Below are 19,398 nucleotides of genomic sequence, written 5' to 3'. Positions count from 1 at the left end.
ATCGAAATCCAAACTTTTTCATCCAACGGTTTTTAACGAATAGCACCAGCAAAACCAATTTCATTATATGTAGAACCTTTGTCGATCGTAGTTGGCCCATACACTAAAATTCTTGAATCACAGAGGTGGTCATTGCTGAGTAAGCAATCAAAATCCGTTTCATTTAATAGATTTTCAACGAATTAAACCAGGCTAAATAAAGACTCCCAAAACAGCTTTAATTAACGTTTATAAAGTCGTTAACAAGTAGTATTTTAATTGAGAAACCAATTTTATGTTTCTGATATTCCGTGACTTCCATGAACAATCATCAGCAAAGTATTGAAAATGAACTTGCTTTAAACTTGATACCAACAATCTTAGAACGGTACGGTTTTTAAAGATTTCAACATATTTATTTGTAATAAACTACTTGAACTGTTTAGTCAACAATGCATGGTTTCAAGGTATATCTTTTAGAGTAACGGATCAGTATCGTTCCAACTGACGAGTGCGTTTTTCCATTTAGTACGGATGCAAGAATCCAACGGGGGAATCAAATCAATATCATCGTTCAAAACCTTCTTTAAACCATCTGGGGTTATCGAGAGTCGAATCTCTTCGTCTTGTTGTCCCAAACCATCAAAATAAAACAAATCGAACGTGGAATTTTTTGTGACGTCATCAGTAGTAAATAAAACGCTAAAATGACTTTCGCTGCATACCACCCAGATTGGGAAGATTGGGTTTTTGTAATGATCACCAACTTGACACGAACCGTAATGTTCGAAAAGGGATAGAAAACCAATAGGGCTTTGTGATTGGATTCCATGGAGTAGGGTCTAAAAAAACAACAAAAACAACAATAATGTTTATCTTCAGTTCCTGATCACAACAACTAGACCGAGAAGAAAATCTATAATATTTAGGTTTCATTCCATTCTCAAGGAACCAAACAAAAAAATTACCCTTGAATTAAAGAAAGGTTCAAAGGTTGCGGCTAAAGTTCTTTCCCAAACGAAACGACACTTGTTTATAGGTTAGAATCGACTTCAATTCCAAGATTACTAAATGGTATAATTTCGCAAGTTAGTTGAAGTAATCCGTGCCCATGAGATAATCTCAGGTTACTCTGTACTCCTTGCAGGCAAAAAAAAGTGAATAGCCCAAGAAATATAGTTTCTATTGTTTCCGAAAATCCTCGAAGCTTCTGATTGGTCAACGGCTGAAATTCTATTGTAATGTCATGTGACCAAGGTAGGATTTTCTACCTACCCACGGCACACCACTTTTCAGCAAAAGCACGACATCTAGCCCTACGGGCTTTATAAATCTGTGCAGAGCAAAGTGTTTTGGATGATCTGTTTGTTATAAGTTTACTATGTGCACGGTCAGATTTTATTTCATTGTGAAAGCAGATAAGATGCGAATAAAACAGTGAACCTTACCTGGCCAAATTCCTTATCTCCATCAAAAACGTTAGAGACCGCGCGTCCGACCAACATCAAGTTCACCATTTCTTGTGTACAGTAACCATGACAACCAATCAAAGTCAATTTCTCGTCATCCGTACTATTCTTCACATTCTTAATTCCATATGTCAAAACCACTGAATATAAAAACAATACAATACCATCTTTTTGTTGGAACAACGTCAAATTCTTTTTCAAAAACATCTCTAGTTTAACTTTTTCTTTACACTCGTACAAGTCTAATCGCTCGGTTAAATTGTCCGCTTTGTAGGTGGAAGGAGAGGCGTTGAACTTAGGTGATTTTGAAGGAATGGCGATGACTGTTTGTGAGTCATGTGGTTGCTTTGATCGCCATAGTATTTGTGTGAGAGCTTTGATGAGCGCTTCTTCTTGCTCCTCACGAGTCAGTGATAATGGTACTAAGAAAAATTGTCGTGAAATGAATTTCTCCTTTGGTTCAAATCAAGGTGTAGAGTGTTATTTCAGACAGGCTCGGATCATTCCTTCGCATTTGACCATGGGACTACTTATTACTCATTTAGAGTTTAAAACAGAAAAAAAATAGGTTTTAAGTTCAGTAAACCTTTTTTCAAGTTCTTGAAATTAATAACGACATCCTACGAAAATAAAACTGAGACATATTTACCTTTTCCATTTTGCTTGCCATTCTCGTTGAACAGAAGATAGCGAAGAATCCAGGCTTGAACGCTAGCTAGGAGACCGCAAGGCCCTCCCTTCTCTTGCATAAGGCCATACTCTAAATCAGGATGCGTTGAAAAGTAGAAACCCTGTCTACGCCATTCCGGGTTGAAGCTTGATTTAGGATTCCCAAAAATCAATGTTTTCAATTCAATAGCAGTTTCAAGTGTAATGCTTTTGACGTCATCATGGTACTTTGCAGAACGGTCAAATGTCATGTGTGTTGTAACGTGAGATAAGTGTTCGGTAGAATCTACATCATCGATGGTTAGACTATCAAAAAGTGAAACTGTTTGTTTTTTCTCTTTCTTTTTGCGAATCCCTTCAATGAATGATAAGGAAAACTCAGAGTCAACCGTTTCACTTGTTGAAGGTTTGTCAAAACTTTGGTGTACTTCGGCAAGGATTTCAGCGCTTTGGTGACTCACTACATTCTTTTTAGAAGACTTAGTATCAACAGAGTCAAAGGAATTGAAGCTTTCTTTATTATTGGAATCGTTTTTCTTAGTTTTCGCCTCGATTACTTTTTTATCTTTTTGGATTCCCGTTAGGACGTCTGAAAGCCAACGATCTTCTTCATTTTTGTCATTTTGGCACTCCTTTAAATTTTGATGGGATTGGCGCGTCCTGTTACATCGAATAGGAGTTGAATGTTTGACATCGTGTAATGAAGTATTGGAACCATCTTTGAGCGTGGAATCTCTAGAACTGAAAATGAGGAAAAAATTTAGTTGGTTCGAAAATTAAATTAAAGTAATGATAAAAGATATAATGATATCAATGTAATTTCATTCTGGTAATATACTCCAGGTTTTCACTGGATTTCAACCACTCTAAGAGACCATTTCAACACTCTCAACAGATTGGAAACTTACACCATGTTTTGACGTTTCAAATTTTTGGTGTCCGCACAGTGTTCGGGACCGTTTCGTTTCGAACCGTAACATCTAGACATAGTCTTAGCAAACTTTTTGGCTGCTAAAAGTCAATTATCGGGAATTGCAATTCAGAGGAGGCACAGAAACATTACAGGGCCGGCGAAACTGGAGGGGCCAGGGGGCCATGCCCCCCCCCACTTTTTTGCTAAGCCAACCAACCATGGTGGCGCCTCCTTAGACACTTACTATTTGGCCCCTCCACTTTCAAAATTGATTCGCCGGCCCTGCATTAGCGAGGTTAAGCACGGGTTTATTTTGACCGTAAAGTGCGATACCGTAGTCCTGTACATAACTTACCAAAGCAAACCATGCAAGTGAAATCTTATGTACAGGCCTACGGTATCGCATGAACGGTCTATATAAACACTTGCTTAACCTCGTCATTGTCTCCGCATACCGTATTTAAGATTAATTATTAAAGATCTCAAAGTTCACTCATCAATCAAATAAAAACATTTCCTCTGAAAGTGAAAACTTTGGCGTAATTCGAGGGACGGACCAAGCTAGCCTCTTTTTTGCGGAATATGCGCCTTCTTGGTTTTGTCTTTTTGTAAAGTGACTGTACCCCAATTCTATCCGGATTTTTGCGATTTTGGCGCGTTTGAGCGATCTGTTAGACATAGTTAGCCGTAAGTACGGTACGATAGGAGGAATGAGTAATAATTGGAAATACCTTTTTTTCAGATCTTTGCGTTCACGAAGAATGAAGTCGACGATGAGTTCATAAAAACTTTGGTACTTATCACCATTTTTCTGAAATCAAAAGTCGTAATCATATATTTTAGTTGGGTATTTGATAACTTAAAACAGATGTGTCTGAACAAAAAAAGACCGAACAGGCAAAATTCTAGGAAGACAGGGCAGCGTACACTAGAGACAGAAAAGGGCACTTTTCTACTTATTCTTCATAAGAATGGCTATTCCGAAAAATTGTCAATCACGACTGGAATCTATGCCCGATTGAACCGCCTCTATGCCCTCTATGGCTGCTTTAAAAGCATGACGCATGGGTTGCGGCGCTCCCAGGTCCCTACTAGTGGTGTCCAGTCAAAAATGAGTATAAACGACTCCTGACGAAATTGAATTTAAGAATTTAAGAATCCTGAAAAGCTCTTTACTATACAAGCGATATAATAATACCTTATTTTGTTTGATCAAATCCCAAATGTTTAATTGGTCAGCCAAAGTTCGTCTATTTGTTATGCTGTAGTAGTAAAAAATAATTGATGCTTTAAAAAAAACAACCAAATGAATGAGGTGAAATAAAACGTGAAACGGGAGAAAAGCTACACTCATTTTTTATAAGAACCTGTAGATTTGTTATGAGGCTCGATTGTTCTTATATTTTGACATTTTGAGCCTCAAATTGTTCTTATCCTGTTCTTACTTAGCGGTGATATTGAGGTATTTTAAACTTTATACTCGATTTTTAATATTTGATTCCAGTTGCTTGAAATTGAATAATTCCATGCTCAACTTTGTTCTTAAATTGTTCTTATTTTTTAGGAATATTGAGCCTCGTTGTTCTTATAAAAAATGTATCAGGGAAGAAGAGAAGAACGAATGTAAGAACAAACATTTTTAAATAGATAAACAAAATTAATCAGAAGATTACGCACAAAAGTAATTATAAATTCAAATTTAAATCCTGAGATAAAAAATCCCAGAAATACTAAAAAAAAATATAAATCCAGTACCTTTGCTCTTTCTTCTGCGTCTCTTTATCAAAAGCGTGAAGAGTTTTGCGATAACCTCTCCGGCTGAGATATTCTCTGACCAAACTCAAGGAAAGGATTTCAGTAGTAGGCTTGTCCATTTTGAGTGTGAACGCCAGTCATCTCAGCAATTCATCTTTGCTATGTTATTTTTCAGTTTTAATGTTCTGTTAATTCTCTGTATTTATTCTTTTTCTCTGTGACAAAACAGAAAAAATATATGATCTCAATCTCAAGTTATCAAAATAATTTTGTAAACCCTTTTACAACAATTTTTGAGTAAAATAACAAATTCTTGATAAAACAGAGCCATCATTCTTTTCAATTTTAAGAAGTATCTAACCCATCTACGTTTGAAATGAAATTTAAATCTCTATGCTGCTTTGAAACTGGAATTGAAATAATAGTTAACTCTTCCTAATTCGATTTGCAAAGGAAATTGTATTTTCATCGAATAAGGGAATGTATCGAATAGTAGAGCGCAGTTTTTGAGAGTTTCTTATTGCGGCAACTTTCAATATTATTCGAATAATCGAAAAGAAGAAAGTCGAATTAGAGAGTATCAACCGTGTAGGCCATCATCATGAGAATATCGTGGTTAACCCACCAAAGTCGCAAAATAAAAACAAAAAGAAACTATCTCTGTAAAATATAAAGAATGGGTTTTCTCGAAAATTACAAGCTAAAATTAATTCAAAATTTGTACAAAATATAATTTACATAACTTCTAATGTAAACTAATAAAAAACAACAAAAGAAACCAAAGATTCGATGGATTGTCCTGTTTCTTGCCGATCTTGTATGATGATTTTAAACGATTTAAAGGTTTTGTTTTTAAATAAGAGTCAGAACGTTTGCTTAATCATCAATTTAAATTAACAAGCTTTTTCACATTAGATCAATACGGATGTGGAGCAAGATTGGTCAGAAAGAGGAAAACAAAAACATTTTTTACTTATATAAGCATAATATAACAATAGGAAGACCCCCCCCCAATATTTTGCAAAGTCATTTTTTTACTTTAAAAAATCTTATACCGTTTAGGGGTGAACTAAGGGTAAAAATTCGAAAATTTTCTTCGGCAACATATTTTTTTGGCCCCCTCAATTCAATTCGCACGCCGGGGGCCATGCACTGTCCTGAAATGAAATAAGTGTCTGGTATGAAACGGGAACACTTATGTAAAAACAAAACCTTTAAACTAGCTCCAAGTAAACTAACTTTATCAAAGTTCATACTTTAACCATCAAAAGAATTATTCCAAAAAACAAAAGAAAATCAATTACCTACCTATTAATCATCATATAGACTATGTAAAAAAATAACAAAATCTAAAAATCCATTTCGTGCATTCCTAAAAGCACGCTCAAACCTACTTCTCCAAAATTGAAGTATTAAGGAGATAAAAATTGAAAATGTCTTTTTTGAGTACCAACAAACATCAAATAAAAGAGATGGGTTGATTTTGTCTTTATACCATCTTTTGGCTTTTTCATATCAACTCACAATAAAGATCATGGGCAACATACAAAAGAAGCCATCATTGATTTCTATCTGATCCATAGCAGATAGATATTATACAATAGGCCTCCATATAGTCCTTTCAAGCTACCAGAGCTGCATAATTTTCACCATTATAGATGAAGATCTTTGGCGAATCTTATGCCATGCGAACGCTTTCTTCAAAAATGATGGAAATTGTATAAGACAGGAAAAGCTGAGAGGCATTCCTAAAAGTCTCAATTACCAAAAATGAGAATACCAGTTGACTTTCTTGATCAATCAAAACTTGTTGCAGGGATGCAAAAACCGCAAGTTCATCAATGTTTGCCATCGTTGTGACGCTATCACTCAGCCAATGACGTTTACTTCAACAGAAAAGCAACCAATCAAATTACATCAAATTATAACAGCCAATGCAAGCAATCTAGAATTGAGGCTGCCTTTTCCTTTTTAGTTCCATAGCTTCTATGATAGGATGTCTTTTAGATTGGTATCGTTTTCTGAGTTCTTCAATTTCTCTCTCCATATCAGTATCCAACGAACCCATGCGTTGTTTGAGTTCTTCGTATGTTAACGATTTCAACTAAAATTTCACAGTGTAAAATATGGACATAATAAAAAAAAATACAGAAAAGAGCTTCTATGTCCGGCATGAATAGATCTTATCGGAGTTTTTGATTTTTCTAAAACAGCAATGCATTGTGAGATTGTTTTGGAGGTATAACAATAGAATTCCCTCGAAGAATTCCCAAGAGATTTATATTGTAATACCCCGAAACAATCCCACAATGCATCGCTTTTTTAGAAAAATTAAAAATTCCGATAAGATCTATTAAATTTTTGTTGACGATTAAAACGGACCTTTTTTAAAAAAGAAACTAAGAAAAATAGAAACTAGGTTTATTTTAGTGCATTGGCCTGCTTGAGAAGAGAATGAACTTTGAATTCTTCCTGGCAAAATAACACAGTAAATAACGTGTAACAAATAACAATGTATTGATGATATGCACCGTTGCCATGTCTTCCACGGACCCAACACAACAGCTGATTGGTTGCAAGTGACGTATTGACTTATTTCACGTCACTTACAACCAATCAGCTGCTGGCTCCGTGATGTAATGTCAGAAGACATTGCAATGATGCATATCATGTATAGGTAAATGATTCGACTTGAAGACCTTTAAAGCTTATCATAATCAAACTTACAAACTCAAAATCGATAGGACCTAAGAATTTGCCAGGGAAATTTGGTCCACCATCACTGCCCTTGATTTGTTCGCCACCACGCCCTCCTACTTTTCCTCCAATGTTTCTTTGATTTTGTTGATCAATTTTCTCGAAATGATCCAAGTAAGCGGGGCGGTAGTCTTGTTGGTTTGAAGCAGCTGACGTGCTCTCAACAACACCTTTAAAAGAACGAAAGTTATTGTATTGGTAAAAATAATATCCTACTTACCCATATAATATCCTACTTATCCATAACAATCCAAAAGTTTCTTCAAAAAACAAATGCACCAAATGACAAATATTTGGATAGTGCTGCGGTACAGCCAGCCAGTTTGAAAAACAAAAAACAAAACCAAGCTTGCATTTTATCCAGAAAACCAGCTTGGTTTGTCTCTCGAATAATTTGGAAATTTTGATTCTTAGCGCAATTGTTTTCATTTGATTTGTAAAGAGAACTTTTGGATTGTTATGGGTATCCAGTAAGAATGTTGAGGCTGTTCAGGCCCTGTTAAGAGATTCATTGCATTTTATCCCTTTGAAACAATATTTAAGTCGAACTGTTTTACTGTAAACTATTTTGTATAATATTCTTTCTTCTGAGAAGCAACAAATGTTTAGCAAAAATAAATTTGACTGTGTTGCTAGAACAAGTAGAGCTAAATTGTATACATACTGGATAGGATAAATATAAAGAATTTCATACACAGTAATAGCATCTCGGTGGATTTTGGCAAATCCTTGTTTTCAAAATTACTAAATCATTTCGATGAAAATGAATTGAACAAAAAATTGGAAGAACAATGATATTGACTCAGGACTTACTTTTCATAGTTGAATCATCTTCAGCATCATTGATGACCATCGTGCCCAAACTATTTTCAATCATGGTCCCATCATTCATCAACATCGTTCCTATGGAAACAAAGAACAATACAACAATCAGACACCCTGAAATCATCAATGACATTGAAATTGTACTGTAATACAGCTATACGGTTTCAAAGCTAGTAACGAGTCTCTATGCTGCTCTATGAATTGTTGAACAAAATTTCCACTTTCAACAACTGATATTTGGATTCTCTCTAACCTAAAGCATCATCTGAGTTCTTTTTGTAACATACCAGGAATGCTTCTGAGCTTTATGATGGAAAAACCAAAATAAGGAAGTCCTCTTAAGAATGTTAAAAAAGAGTGAAAACCGAGCAAAAGGTAAGGAAAACATAAACATAAACAAAAGGATACCACTATTGATGATCATAGTTCCATCTTGGGCATCGCCGGCATCATTAAGCACCATCGTCCCCATATCTTCATTCAACATCATGGTTCCCGAATCTACACCTCCAAATGGCTCCTCCTAAAGACAGAATATACACAGTGGTCAATACAAGGTTTTTCGTCTGAGAATGAAAATAAAGTTTAATTAAAGAATACTAAGCATGTATTCTAATTTAAATAACATTTTAATGGTCATTCTGTATATATTTTTCGTGTAAACAATATTTCGACCTCCTTGGTGCAGGTCTTCGTCAGGTCTAAGCATGTATTCATAAAGTTTTGGGTAAATTATGCTGAAATTTGAGACAGAAAAGACTACCTTTGCTGAGGCAGAAACCGGTCTGAGACTGAAGAACTATTACAATCGTACCACTCTTCCTTGACCTAGGAGTGCCTGACCCTACCCTGAATAAAAAGCTAAGTCGAAAGCTACAAGAAATCCTTATTTTGAAGTGTCCATCCATTTTGGATAAATAATGGACAAACAATGAACAGGGTATATTTAAGGTATTTAAGGCTCTATAATAATAGTTTTTCATAACTGACCTGTGAGTCATCATCTGGCTCTCCATCTTCTATATCTTCTAGTTCTTCTGAATGTTCTTCATCTCTTCTCTGCATAGCTTCTGCTAACATCGGTGATAAAACGTCTACTGGTTTGGCATTTCTAATGAATGGGTGCTACAACAAATGTAAATTGATCAGAATTAAATACACCAGAGCCACTAGAAGCGTCTAATATTTGTCTTTCAGAAATATCGAGGATAAGATTAGAGGAAATTTTAAATTTTTGATACGATTGAAATCGCTCAACTGTAAAAAAGCACAAAATTATTACCTGTAAAAGTGATGTAGCTGACAGCCTCTCTTCAGGGTTTTTGACCAGACATTTGGAGACAAAATCCTTCATATCAGTAGACCATCTTTCAGGATGTTTGAATGTTGGGGGTGGTTTTGTTGGAATCATAAAAATTGCCTGAAAATTAGTATAAAATTTGTAAAAACAAAAGAGATCTTCAATCCATTTTAGAATTAGGAAAAGGGAATTACTGAAAATTGAAATGGGATAAAAGTCAGAGACTAAATAACAAAATTTTTAATTTGCTATCTGGCATGGTCATATGACCAATTGCTTTGCTAAAGGTCCTGTATGAGCACAAAATCTATCATTAATTTGCTTCAAATAAGAAATAAAGTTTCCACAATGGCTTATACCCTCATTGGATGAATATCAGCATGGGGTGGTTTTCCTTCTGCCATTTCTAATGTTGTTATACCAAGTGACCAGATATCTGCTTTACAATCGTAGCCAATTTCCTAAAAGATTAAACAATCTGAACCATAAGCTGTCTCTAGCGAGGCTTACATCATGTCCGATTCCAAGAAGGCCAGACAGTCAACTTTATGCCTTGCCTTTTTGAATCAATCAATAGCCAACAAGTGATACTTTGATGGACCTACCTAGTTATGCATTTAACACATATATAATTGATATCTACGTGAGCGTGACCATTGAACAATCATTCAGAACACAAATAGTGACGATCTATTAAAATTAGTTGTTTGTTTCTTATAAAAAAAAACGTTTTTCATATTCAAGACTTTGGGAGCAAAAAAAATATCTATCTCATAAAAAATTGAGTAATTTGACTAAGAACATTGATGTATGCTTATTAATAGTGATTCTTATAGATAAACATGCGTTTTTTGAGCCAAAAAAATTATTTTGAAAAAATCTGCTTGAGCCATCTTTTACCTATGATGGTACCCTACCTTCACGCAAAAAATCTGAAAAAGTTAACGATCCAATTTTTCACAAAGTCCAAAAAACCCATTTTTTAGCCGTTTTTTGGCCCAAATTTACCCAAAAAATTTTTTCTTCGAAAATCGGGCTCCGTCACATTCGAGGGTTTATAGTTACACATCTTTGTGCAAAAAATCAGAAAAAACTAATGAGCCAATCACGAGGAAAGCTAATAACGAACGAACGAACGGACAAACGGACAAAGGTTAATTTATAGGACCTCCACCCCACCGGGATAGGTCCAAAAAGAAGTATGACAGAAAGTAGGCAGTTTGAATGAGAGGCTGAATTCACAGTTTTTCAAAGCAAAATAACAATGGCGAATTTCCTAATAGTCTATTGGATAGTGGAGGCTACTAAAATAATAGCTTTTTTCATCGGTATGTGAAATGAACTATTGAATTATTAAAAAACATATCATAAATTACCTGGATTACTTCGGGAGCCATCCAAAATGGTGTACCAATTACTGTATTTCTTTTTGCCATTGTGTCCTAGAAATGAAGGCAATACAGAAGATGATATTAAATTTCATGATATTGGTAAAGAATTTCAAAGTAAACTAAGCCAATATTCAACTCAATAAGGACTTACTGTTAGTTGGCCAGCAACACCAAAATCAGCTAAAAAATGAAAGTTTTAAAATTCAATTCCTTGTGTTCAATTCAATTCCTTCTTAATAGCAAACAACTTATGTTGTAAATTTTACAAAAATTTCAAATATCAAAACAAACCTAATTTTGCATGACCCTCAGTGTTCAGGAGGATATTTCCAGCTTTCACATCTCTACAGTAGAGAAAAATGTATAATAATGTTTACAAATACCGGACTTAGCCAGGATGGGTATAAATAGATGAATATTTATCAAGCATTACAGTCAGCACCTCATGTCTCAAAATGTGTCTTAGTTTGCTATGATGGAATATTGGGCCATTCCATTTTATATCCATACAGGGGGGTGGACGAACATTTCCAGAGGGTAATCCGAGAAAAATTTCCAGGGGGTGTTCTTTTTTTTCAATGGGGTAAAAAGTTATTCTAAAATTTTCAGGGGGTTAAAGACTGATTTTACTTCGTCCGCCCTCACTTTAAGGTATGAAAATAATTTTTCCAAGGGTAATTTTGCAAACTTTGCCATTTCCAGGGGGTATCAACACATTTTCAATAATTTCTTTTTGACTTGAAAAGGTTCGTCCACCCCCCTGTATGGTTTTTTAATGGAACAGCCCATTCAATAGGCTGAATCTACTAATAACACAATTTGAATTATATATACCTGTGAATTTTCCTTCTAAAATGTAAATACTCTAATCCGTTCAATGTGTCACGACAAATACACGCTATCTCATCTTCAGTTAGCTAAAAGTGAAACAAACTCATTGGTTGTAAATTAAATGAAAAAAACTTTTCAACATGTCTGTTTTTATAAGAAAATTGAACGAATATTTATAAAAAAGGAATTAGCATCTTCTTCTTGATTGGGGTGCATACTTGTACTTGAAATCAAAAAATATTTGAAATTTAAAAACTATGAAAGTTATTTTTTAAGCCATTAAAATGGGTTGGAAAAGCACTTTCATTATTTGAGAAAATAACAATAGATCAAGACAATAGTTTACTGTTTTGTTTCGGAGCCTCATGCAATCTGAAACAGACCCTGCTCCACAATATTCCATAACAATCTGAAAAAAATAAAGAATGAAATAAAAGATCTTTTACAAATGAAGTTGGTCAAGAATCATTACTGCCATGTAATTTTTAGGAAGAAGTTAAACTTAATTTTTAGGAAGTCTTTTACTTTTTGTTTTGAAAATTTAAATTTTTATAAATTTTCTAATTCAATTTTCAATTATTTTTTTCTGAAAATTGTATCATGCTCCTTCACCTTGTAGAGCACTCTTAAAGCATCGCTTAACCTTTAATACATATAAATCCTAATAACAAAGTTAATTCTACTTGCTAGTCCTGGGTTATATAATGAAAAGATCTTACCCAGAGATCAGTGTTCTTGAAGTAACTTCCATAATATTTCACAACATATGGACTGAAAGAAAAAGAAAAAGAAAAGGTTTAAGTCAAATTGGTCAGGAAAGTATTCTCAATCCATCATAAATAGACGATATCGCGTTTAGATAAATGGAATGCATTCTGGTTTCTCGGGAACTCTCAAAGGAATTATAATGTCGATTATATAATGATCTGGAATAGATTATAATTCCCTTGAGGGGCCCCCGAGAAACCAGAATATATTGCATTTATCTAAACGCGATATCGTCTATTTGCTGAATATTCTTTTACATAACATGCTTGCATTATTGAATTTCAAAATCTTTATTTTAAAATCCCTGAAAATCCTCAAAATGCATATCCTTATTTTAACAAAAAATAACATAAAACCTTAGAATACAAGAAGCCATACCTGTCACATTGTTGCATTATACTTATTTCCTTGATGATTTCTTGAAGGTCTGTATCAACTGGAACTTGTTTGATGGCCAAGACCTCCCCAGATTCTTTGTGTAATGCTTTATAAACAGAGCCATAAGCCCTGTGAAGGAGAGATTTATAAAAAAACCACTACAGTATGTGGCCCCCAAAAACGTCGATCAAATTTAAAATTTCTCTCAAATATAGAGGAAAAGAGGTTTTTTGCTGCATGAAAAGCTTTAACATCTCTACTTTATTTCCCGACAGTTCTTTTTCAAAATTTTCAATTTCAACAATATTTTTCAATCGCTTAAAGATAGGTAGCTTTTTTCTAATGGCCCCCAAAACGGAGATTTGCAATTTTAGCAATTTCTCGAGATATCTTTAAGATACTAATACAAAATAAAAACTACCTTAAAACACCAAAAAATACTTGATAAAGTTCTAGCCCCAGATGTACGTTGAAACAAAACTAGGTGACCACGATATTAGTTGGATCCCTATATAACTGGAACCAGGCTTAAATTAGGTAGCAGTGGCCACTTGAGGCTCTAAGGCAAAAAGGAGGTTTCAGCCCTGTTCAGCAATCTTATCATCATTGGAGTCTCCTGGTATACAGTCAAAATAAAAAAATACAAACCCTTCTCCCAATTTAGCCAGTACATTGAAAACTTCTTCAGCAGGTTTGTTGAGACTCTCTTCACTCAATTTCTTCAAGCTTCGACTAAAGAAATAAAACATGTGATATAACTATCAACCTAATAAAAAGGCGATCCTCAGTAAAATATAGATACAATATGTTCTGATATTATAATAATGGTTGATCTAAATAAATAAATGAAGAAACAAAATTCAAACTCCAGTTAAAATGAGCATACCTTGAAGACATTTTTCAGCACTGTATCAATATTCAACCAGTGTAAGTGAGACTAATATCCTATTTTTGACCTAGGAAAAAAAAATAGAAAAAATAATCAAATTTGTGGTATTTCCCTGAGATAAGAGAAACCATTCAAACATCAAAGAATAAGAGTAATAATGTTTATGATGAATGATCAGTTGATGTCGCCTGTCAAACTCAACTTAACAAAATGGCTTATTTTCACTGGACTCACTTGCATAAAAGAAACAAGATTTACAATTTATAAATTTAATTCTGAAAGTGAGTATGACCACAGGTAAACAATATTTGATTACTGTCATTTTGCATAAGATTCCACTTCCCACACTAGATTCCACTCATGCGGGATTTTCCGCTATTTTTTCTGGGATAACTAGCATGAGATGGAATAAGTTTTTTTCTAAAGGACTATAAAAGTCTTGTGTTTACTAACAAAACTACCTAACCTTCCTAAGTTTATTTTTGCAACTTCCTGAGTCTTGGTTATTTTCTGCTAAAAAATGGCAGTAAAAATCTTAGTGTTGTAAGTGAAATCTTATGTAAAATTAAAGTAATTCTTATCAACAGTTTCCTTTGTGGAAAATTTGAAACTTTCAACTTATCAGCCTGACCATTCTATTCATTAATGAGAAATATGTGAATACCAGTATATAAATTAAGAGTTCATAGTATTGATCTCCTGACTAAAGGTAAATGTTTTAGATTTGAGACCAATATTTGTCAATTTAGAAAAAAACTGGTTCTACTTAGCCAGGCAGTGTAAACTAAATAATTTTCAAACAAAAATTGAACTAGAATCAATCGAACATAATCAAATATGATTGAATATGATAATTGATTGTCAAACGTAATCGAATTGTAATCAGACAGCCCATTCCTAAACATAAACATAAACTTCGATTAGTTTGATTGATAATTTGTGCGGCTTCTTCATAAAAGTGAAAGACACATCAAGACTTATTTCATACTTTTCAGTCTCTAGTTTGTAGTTCTTCTGACTTTTAGGGACTTTGTGAGTTTTTTTCTATATTTTTCAGCTGTTTGAATGATTTTCCGATAGATCGCCACGGCTGGGATTCAAACCCATTAAATGCAAAGTTCTGATGCTCAAAAACCCAACGCACTATACTAACCCTGTCCCACAGATTCATGCCAAGAAGATGTTTCTGGTGGCTATATTGTACAAACTACAGACCAGACTATACATTAAGAGAAAATCACAAAAGAGTAATGGTTTCCAGATCCAACCCTGACCCTGAACTGATAATAATCCAGTTCCTAGCCCATCTGGCATCTGATACACAACCACACCCATACACAACCTTAAAAGGTTGTCTGAAGGTCCTGGCACTATTCCCGTATGCCGGATCCAAAAAATATATTTTGAGTCTTTCACTTTTACGAAGAAGTCATTACCATTGATAATCAACCAGTATGGATTCCATGAAATCTCGCGCCGAAGATATTTTTCCGTGCAGCAAGCCTCACGCCAAGCAAAATTTCTTTTGTACCAACATTCAATTTTTCAATAAGGGTGCGAGATGGGAAAAGAGGTGCATGCGCCAACATAATTAATAAATTGACGCGAGCGTAAGCGAGCGAAAGCAAATCTAGCCAAATGGAAGCTAAAAACCGATGGATTATGGAGTCATTCACGCCGAGCTGGAATTATTACTTTACGCCAACTGAAAATCAAACAATCTTTGTAAGTACCCTTACGCCAATATGCGCCAAAAACGTTTCAGTTGTACGCTGAAGAACTTCGGCGTTAGTTACACGAAATCCATACTGGATAATCAATTACGTTTGATTGATTCAATTGATCATCAATTATGTTCAATAGATTCCCACCCCCCTTCTTGCCCATGCAAGAAAATCTTTCTTTAGTTCTGAGGAAAATCCATTGTTTATTTTACAACTTTCTGTGAAAGTGTCTAGAATGAGCTCCCATCATAAAACCAGAGGAGGCGGGTCTCGAGTTGCTCATACAAACTGGTACCGTGAGTAGTCCTAAATCCGACAGCCCTGCCTAAATCCGTTGGGGTCTTTCAAAGATACAAACTAAAATAAAATCAAATCTTTCGCTGTGATGCAATGAAGATACCAAAGTGTCAACTAAACTGAGAGATTTGATACACTGAACCAATTGAACCATTTAACAATAATAGACCTTTTTTCAAAGAGGCCACCCTGTTGAATAATTATGTAGTCCAGCAGAAAAACAATGATAAAACCATGCATTATAATTATTACAATATGCATGATACAGTTATTATGCATGGCTCTATCATTGTTTTTATGGCTGGACTAAATAATTATTCAACAGGACGTCCTCTTTGAAAAAAGGTCTATTGCTTCTTATACAAAACATAATTTTTTATTACAAAATTGTTAACATTTTTTGTTTACATTTATTTGCTTAGCGATCAGCGATCAGAGAGGGAAAAATCTTGAGTCTATCATCATCCTATTTATTATTCATGTCAAAGAAAGCTAGACGATCTCAATCGAACGGAATCGACGATCGAACCAATCGAACCAAATCGAACGCAATCGACCGATTGAAATTCGATTGTCGAATGCAATCGAATCTCAATCGAACGTCAAAATTCTGGGTAATATTCGATTGGTTCGATTGTTGTTCGACTGGTTCGATCGTCGATTCCGTTCGATTGAGATTGTATGGCTTTATTCTTGCAGCTTCCCAACATCCAAGCTCTTTCAAACATCACAAGCCGAATGAAATTACTTTCGATTTCCCGTAGAAATTATGCGATGAACAATCCGGGGGTCAATGAATCGACGATCGAAGGCAATCGAATGCAATCGAACATCAATCGAACGCAATCGAATATCAATCGAATCTGAAAATTGCGGTAATATTCGATTGAGATTCGATTGCGTTCGACAATCGAATTTCAATCGGTCGATTGCGTTCGATTTGGTTCGACTGGTTCGATCGTCGATTCCGTTCGATTGAGATCGTCTGGACCAGACCCGGTCAATCGAACTTGTCGAACCAATCGAACAATCGAACTAATCGAACTTCATCGAACGATTAAAGTTCGATTAAAAAAATTAGTCGAACCTAATCGAACACTCACAATTTTTGAAGCAACAGCAGTTCGATTAGTTCGGTCAGTAAAAAGTTCGATTAGTTCGATGATATTAAAATCCTCATATCTTCCCTCGCTTGCAAAAACTTTATCCTGGCACGCGATTGCCAATTTCGACAGTTCCCGGACTTAACAGCTTGATGTTTATTGTACCCGGATATTTGTCTATACGGAAAAAAAGTCCGTAGCCCCTCTGTTGCGATTTCGCGCGCGGCCGAGTGGCGGAATACTACGCCCGCCCCAACAAACCGCTTCTTCTGGCGCTAAAAGGATACAGAAAAAGTGTGTAATCCGTTATCGGAAGTAATTTCCCGATTTACATTCCGAATTTGGCTTTGAAAAGAAGCTAATATACGGTGGCGGAGCAGCACAAACTTGTCGAACAAAATTGGTTTATCGAACTGATCGAACCGAAACCCATTGATCGAACCTAATCGAACACTCACAATCTTTTAAAAAATCTTAGAGTTCGATTGATTTATTTAATCGAACTTTAATCGTTCGATGGAGTTCGATTAGTTCGATTGTTCGATTGGTTCGACAAGTTCGATTGATCGGGTCTGGTCTGGAGAAAGGTAAAGGATGTCGAAATTTGAAGAGGTACCGTAAAGTTGGTCTAATATCGACATCCCTCTTCTAATTCGGGTGTCGGAATTTAGAATAGGAATAATATGAAGGTCGTAATCGTTGATGGAAATTTTTTTCTTTGTTTGGCGATCAGAGAAGGAAAAAATCTTTTGTCTATCATTTTGAATGGACTGTCAGTCAGGCACATCCTGGCAAATGAATGGGGTGAGCATTTGCATGGGGTATTCGTCACCCAGTGTAAATGAGATAGGACGTCTCAGGCTAAAAGCATGAAAATGAATAAAAATGAACTTCAAACTGAAAAGGGAAAAAAGGAAGAAAACTGGGAACTTTATTTTTTCGTTAAAAGTTTCTTCAATCTTCGAAGACAAAATTGACCCATGGAAAAAAAATTTCATCTATGCAGTTCTTTGAAATGAAGCAAAATATTTCCAACCCGGTTCAATTAAACTGGGTATTCGGCGCTATTACGTCACTTTTGTTTTCGACCCCGTTCATTTGCCAATGGTCGCAAGTGAAAAATACCCCGTTCATTTGCCAGGATGTGCCTGACTGACTGTGTCAGATTTTAAGAATCTAATATCAATATACCATATATATTGAAAATAAAATAAATATTTGTTTAGAAGAATAAAAATATTTCAGTCTTACCTTGTTCTCTTTCTATCTCTTTTTAGATCTCCTTGTTGACAGGTTGGTGACTGTGACCTGGGGTTGTCAGTTGTGCTGGGAAAAACTTTAGAAAATAAACCTCTTCAAAAAAAATATCTTTCTTCAAATGAATGTGCGTGGCGGATAGGTTTTTGTAGAAAGTTTATGCCATTTTAGTGCGCTTAACAAGCTTTAAAAAACTTTAGCAATAAGCTTTAGGTGATCTCTTTGAAGTTTGCCGACTTTTATCACAGATATGAATAATTAAGTATAGATGGAGCTACAGCTTTTGGTAATATTTTACAAGCTTTGCTAACTGTATAAGATATCTGTGGACCCTTCTCAAACATAAGCGAGCGGCGGAGAAGCGGAACCTAATCAATCATCACCAAGGTGAAATTTACGAATGTCTTTGCCCCACACCTTTTTTACTAAATCTGAAAGTTTTGTTTTGTACTTGTTAATTTAAAGGTAGGTATTTGCCTATTAGAGACACCTCTTTCACCAGACTATGGTGTGTGTGGTTTGAAATGGAAAGCTTGGCTTGGTTTCTGCAGGTGGAGGTTTGGATTAATGAGAAATTAGGAAATATTAGAGGCGGCGGGGTAAAACATTTTTCAGGTGGGGGTTGTCAAGTTTTCTATATTTCTTCTGTTTGTTTTTCAATCATTTTTATACACAAACTAGAGAAGATTGAGGTTTGAAGATTTTACAAATTTAGGTAGGGTTTTTTAAGTAGTACCGTGCAGTTACATCAATATGCCTTCTTACCTGTCTTTAAAAATATAAATAAAAGTAATCACGGAAAAGGACGCGAAAAAAAAAGACATAAGTGTGAGAACAGAGTAATCAAACTCGTTAGAAAAAGTACCATTAGAAGTCATAAAAAATCAACCTGAATAAATGCAATCTAAATCCCAGAGAACTTCATAATTCCCCAAACAACATTACATTACTATGTCAAACTCCCATTACATAAATTTTACAATTACGTCAGAGTAGACTACGCTCGCCACCGAAGAGGTTTATTTGGAAAGGGTAATTACATTTTATTGTTCGCTTCTTTTTTAAAGATTGGCCGGGTTAGAAAAGTATGAAT

At 35.0% G+C, this 19,398-nt stretch overlaps 2 protein-coding genes across 2 annotated transcripts; both read right to left on the bottom strand.

Moving 5' to 3' along the window:
• Positions 1 to 14: 14 nt before the first annotated feature.
• LOC136799252 (probable ubiquitin carboxyl-terminal hydrolase MINDY-4) lies at positions 15 to 5,002 on the bottom strand. The gene is made up of 6 exons (XM_067055942.1): positions 4,786 to 5,002; positions 4,229 to 4,292; positions 3,762 to 3,841; positions 2,098 to 2,858; positions 1,428 to 1,870; positions 15 to 821 (listed from the first exon to the last, which is right to left on the bottom strand). Exons 1-6 carry the CDS (start codon positions 4,902 to 4,904, stop codon positions 456 to 458), a joined length of 1,833 nt encoding a protein of 610 aa, XP_066912043.1. The 5' UTR covers positions 4,905 to 5,002; the 3' UTR covers positions 15 to 455.
• Positions 5,003 to 5,935: 933 nt separating this feature from the next.
• Positions 5,936 to 18,360, bottom strand: LOC136799258 (serine/threonine-protein kinase 3-like). The gene is made up of 17 exons (XM_067055953.1): positions 18,300 to 18,360; positions 13,922 to 13,991; positions 13,684 to 13,767; positions 13,036 to 13,164; positions 12,609 to 12,660; positions 12,236 to 12,298; positions 11,893 to 11,975; positions 11,350 to 11,402; positions 11,210 to 11,238; positions 11,044 to 11,109; positions 10,027 to 10,128; positions 9,650 to 9,787; positions 9,358 to 9,492; positions 8,776 to 8,890; positions 8,356 to 8,445; positions 7,513 to 7,712; positions 5,936 to 6,889 (listed from the first exon to the last, which is right to left on the bottom strand). Exons 2-17 carry the CDS (start codon positions 13,930 to 13,932, stop codon positions 6,731 to 6,733), a joined length of 1,509 nt encoding a protein of 502 aa, XP_066912054.1. The 5' UTR covers positions 13,933 to 13,991; positions 18,300 to 18,360; the 3' UTR covers positions 5,936 to 6,730.
• Positions 18,361 to 19,398: the final 1,038 nt, after the last annotated feature.

The sequence above is a fragment of the Clytia hemisphaerica genome, unplaced genomic scaffold, assembly GCF_902728285.1.
Source record: "Clytia hemisphaerica strain Z4C2 unplaced genomic scaffold, Clytia hemisphaerica genome assembly, whole genome shotgun sequence".
Classification (NCBI taxonomy): domain Eukaryota; kingdom Metazoa; phylum Cnidaria; class Hydrozoa; order Leptothecata; family Clytiidae; genus Clytia; species Clytia hemisphaerica.
The sequence above is the reverse complement of the archived record's forward strand: the minus strand, read 5'-3'. Positions and strand labels throughout refer to the sequence as shown.

Excerpts from the sequence above, each read along its gene's own strand:
- LOC136799252 (XM_067055942.1), bottom strand. The coding sequence starts at position 4,904 with ATGGACAAGCCTACTACTGAAATCCTTTCCTTGAGTTTGGTCAGAGAA. Across the intron at positions 4,293-4,785 it reads ACGCAGAAGAAAGAGCAAAG|CATAACAAATAGACGAACTT; the intron begins GTACTGGATTTA and ends TTACTACTACAG. Across the intron at positions 1,871-2,097 it reads TGGCAAGCAAAATGGAAAAG|TACCATTATCACTGACTCGT; the intron begins GTAAATATGTCT and ends AATTTTTCTTAG.
- LOC136799258 (XM_067055953.1), bottom strand. Across the intron at positions 11,110-11,209 it reads GTGTTGCTGGCCAACTAACA|GACACAATGGCAAAAAGAAA; the intron begins GTAAGTCCTTAT and ends CTTCATTTCTAG. Across the intron at positions 7,713-8,355 it reads AGATGATTCAACTATGAAAA|GTGTTGTTGAGAGCACGTCA; the intron begins GTAAGTCCTGAG and ends GTTCTTTTAAAG.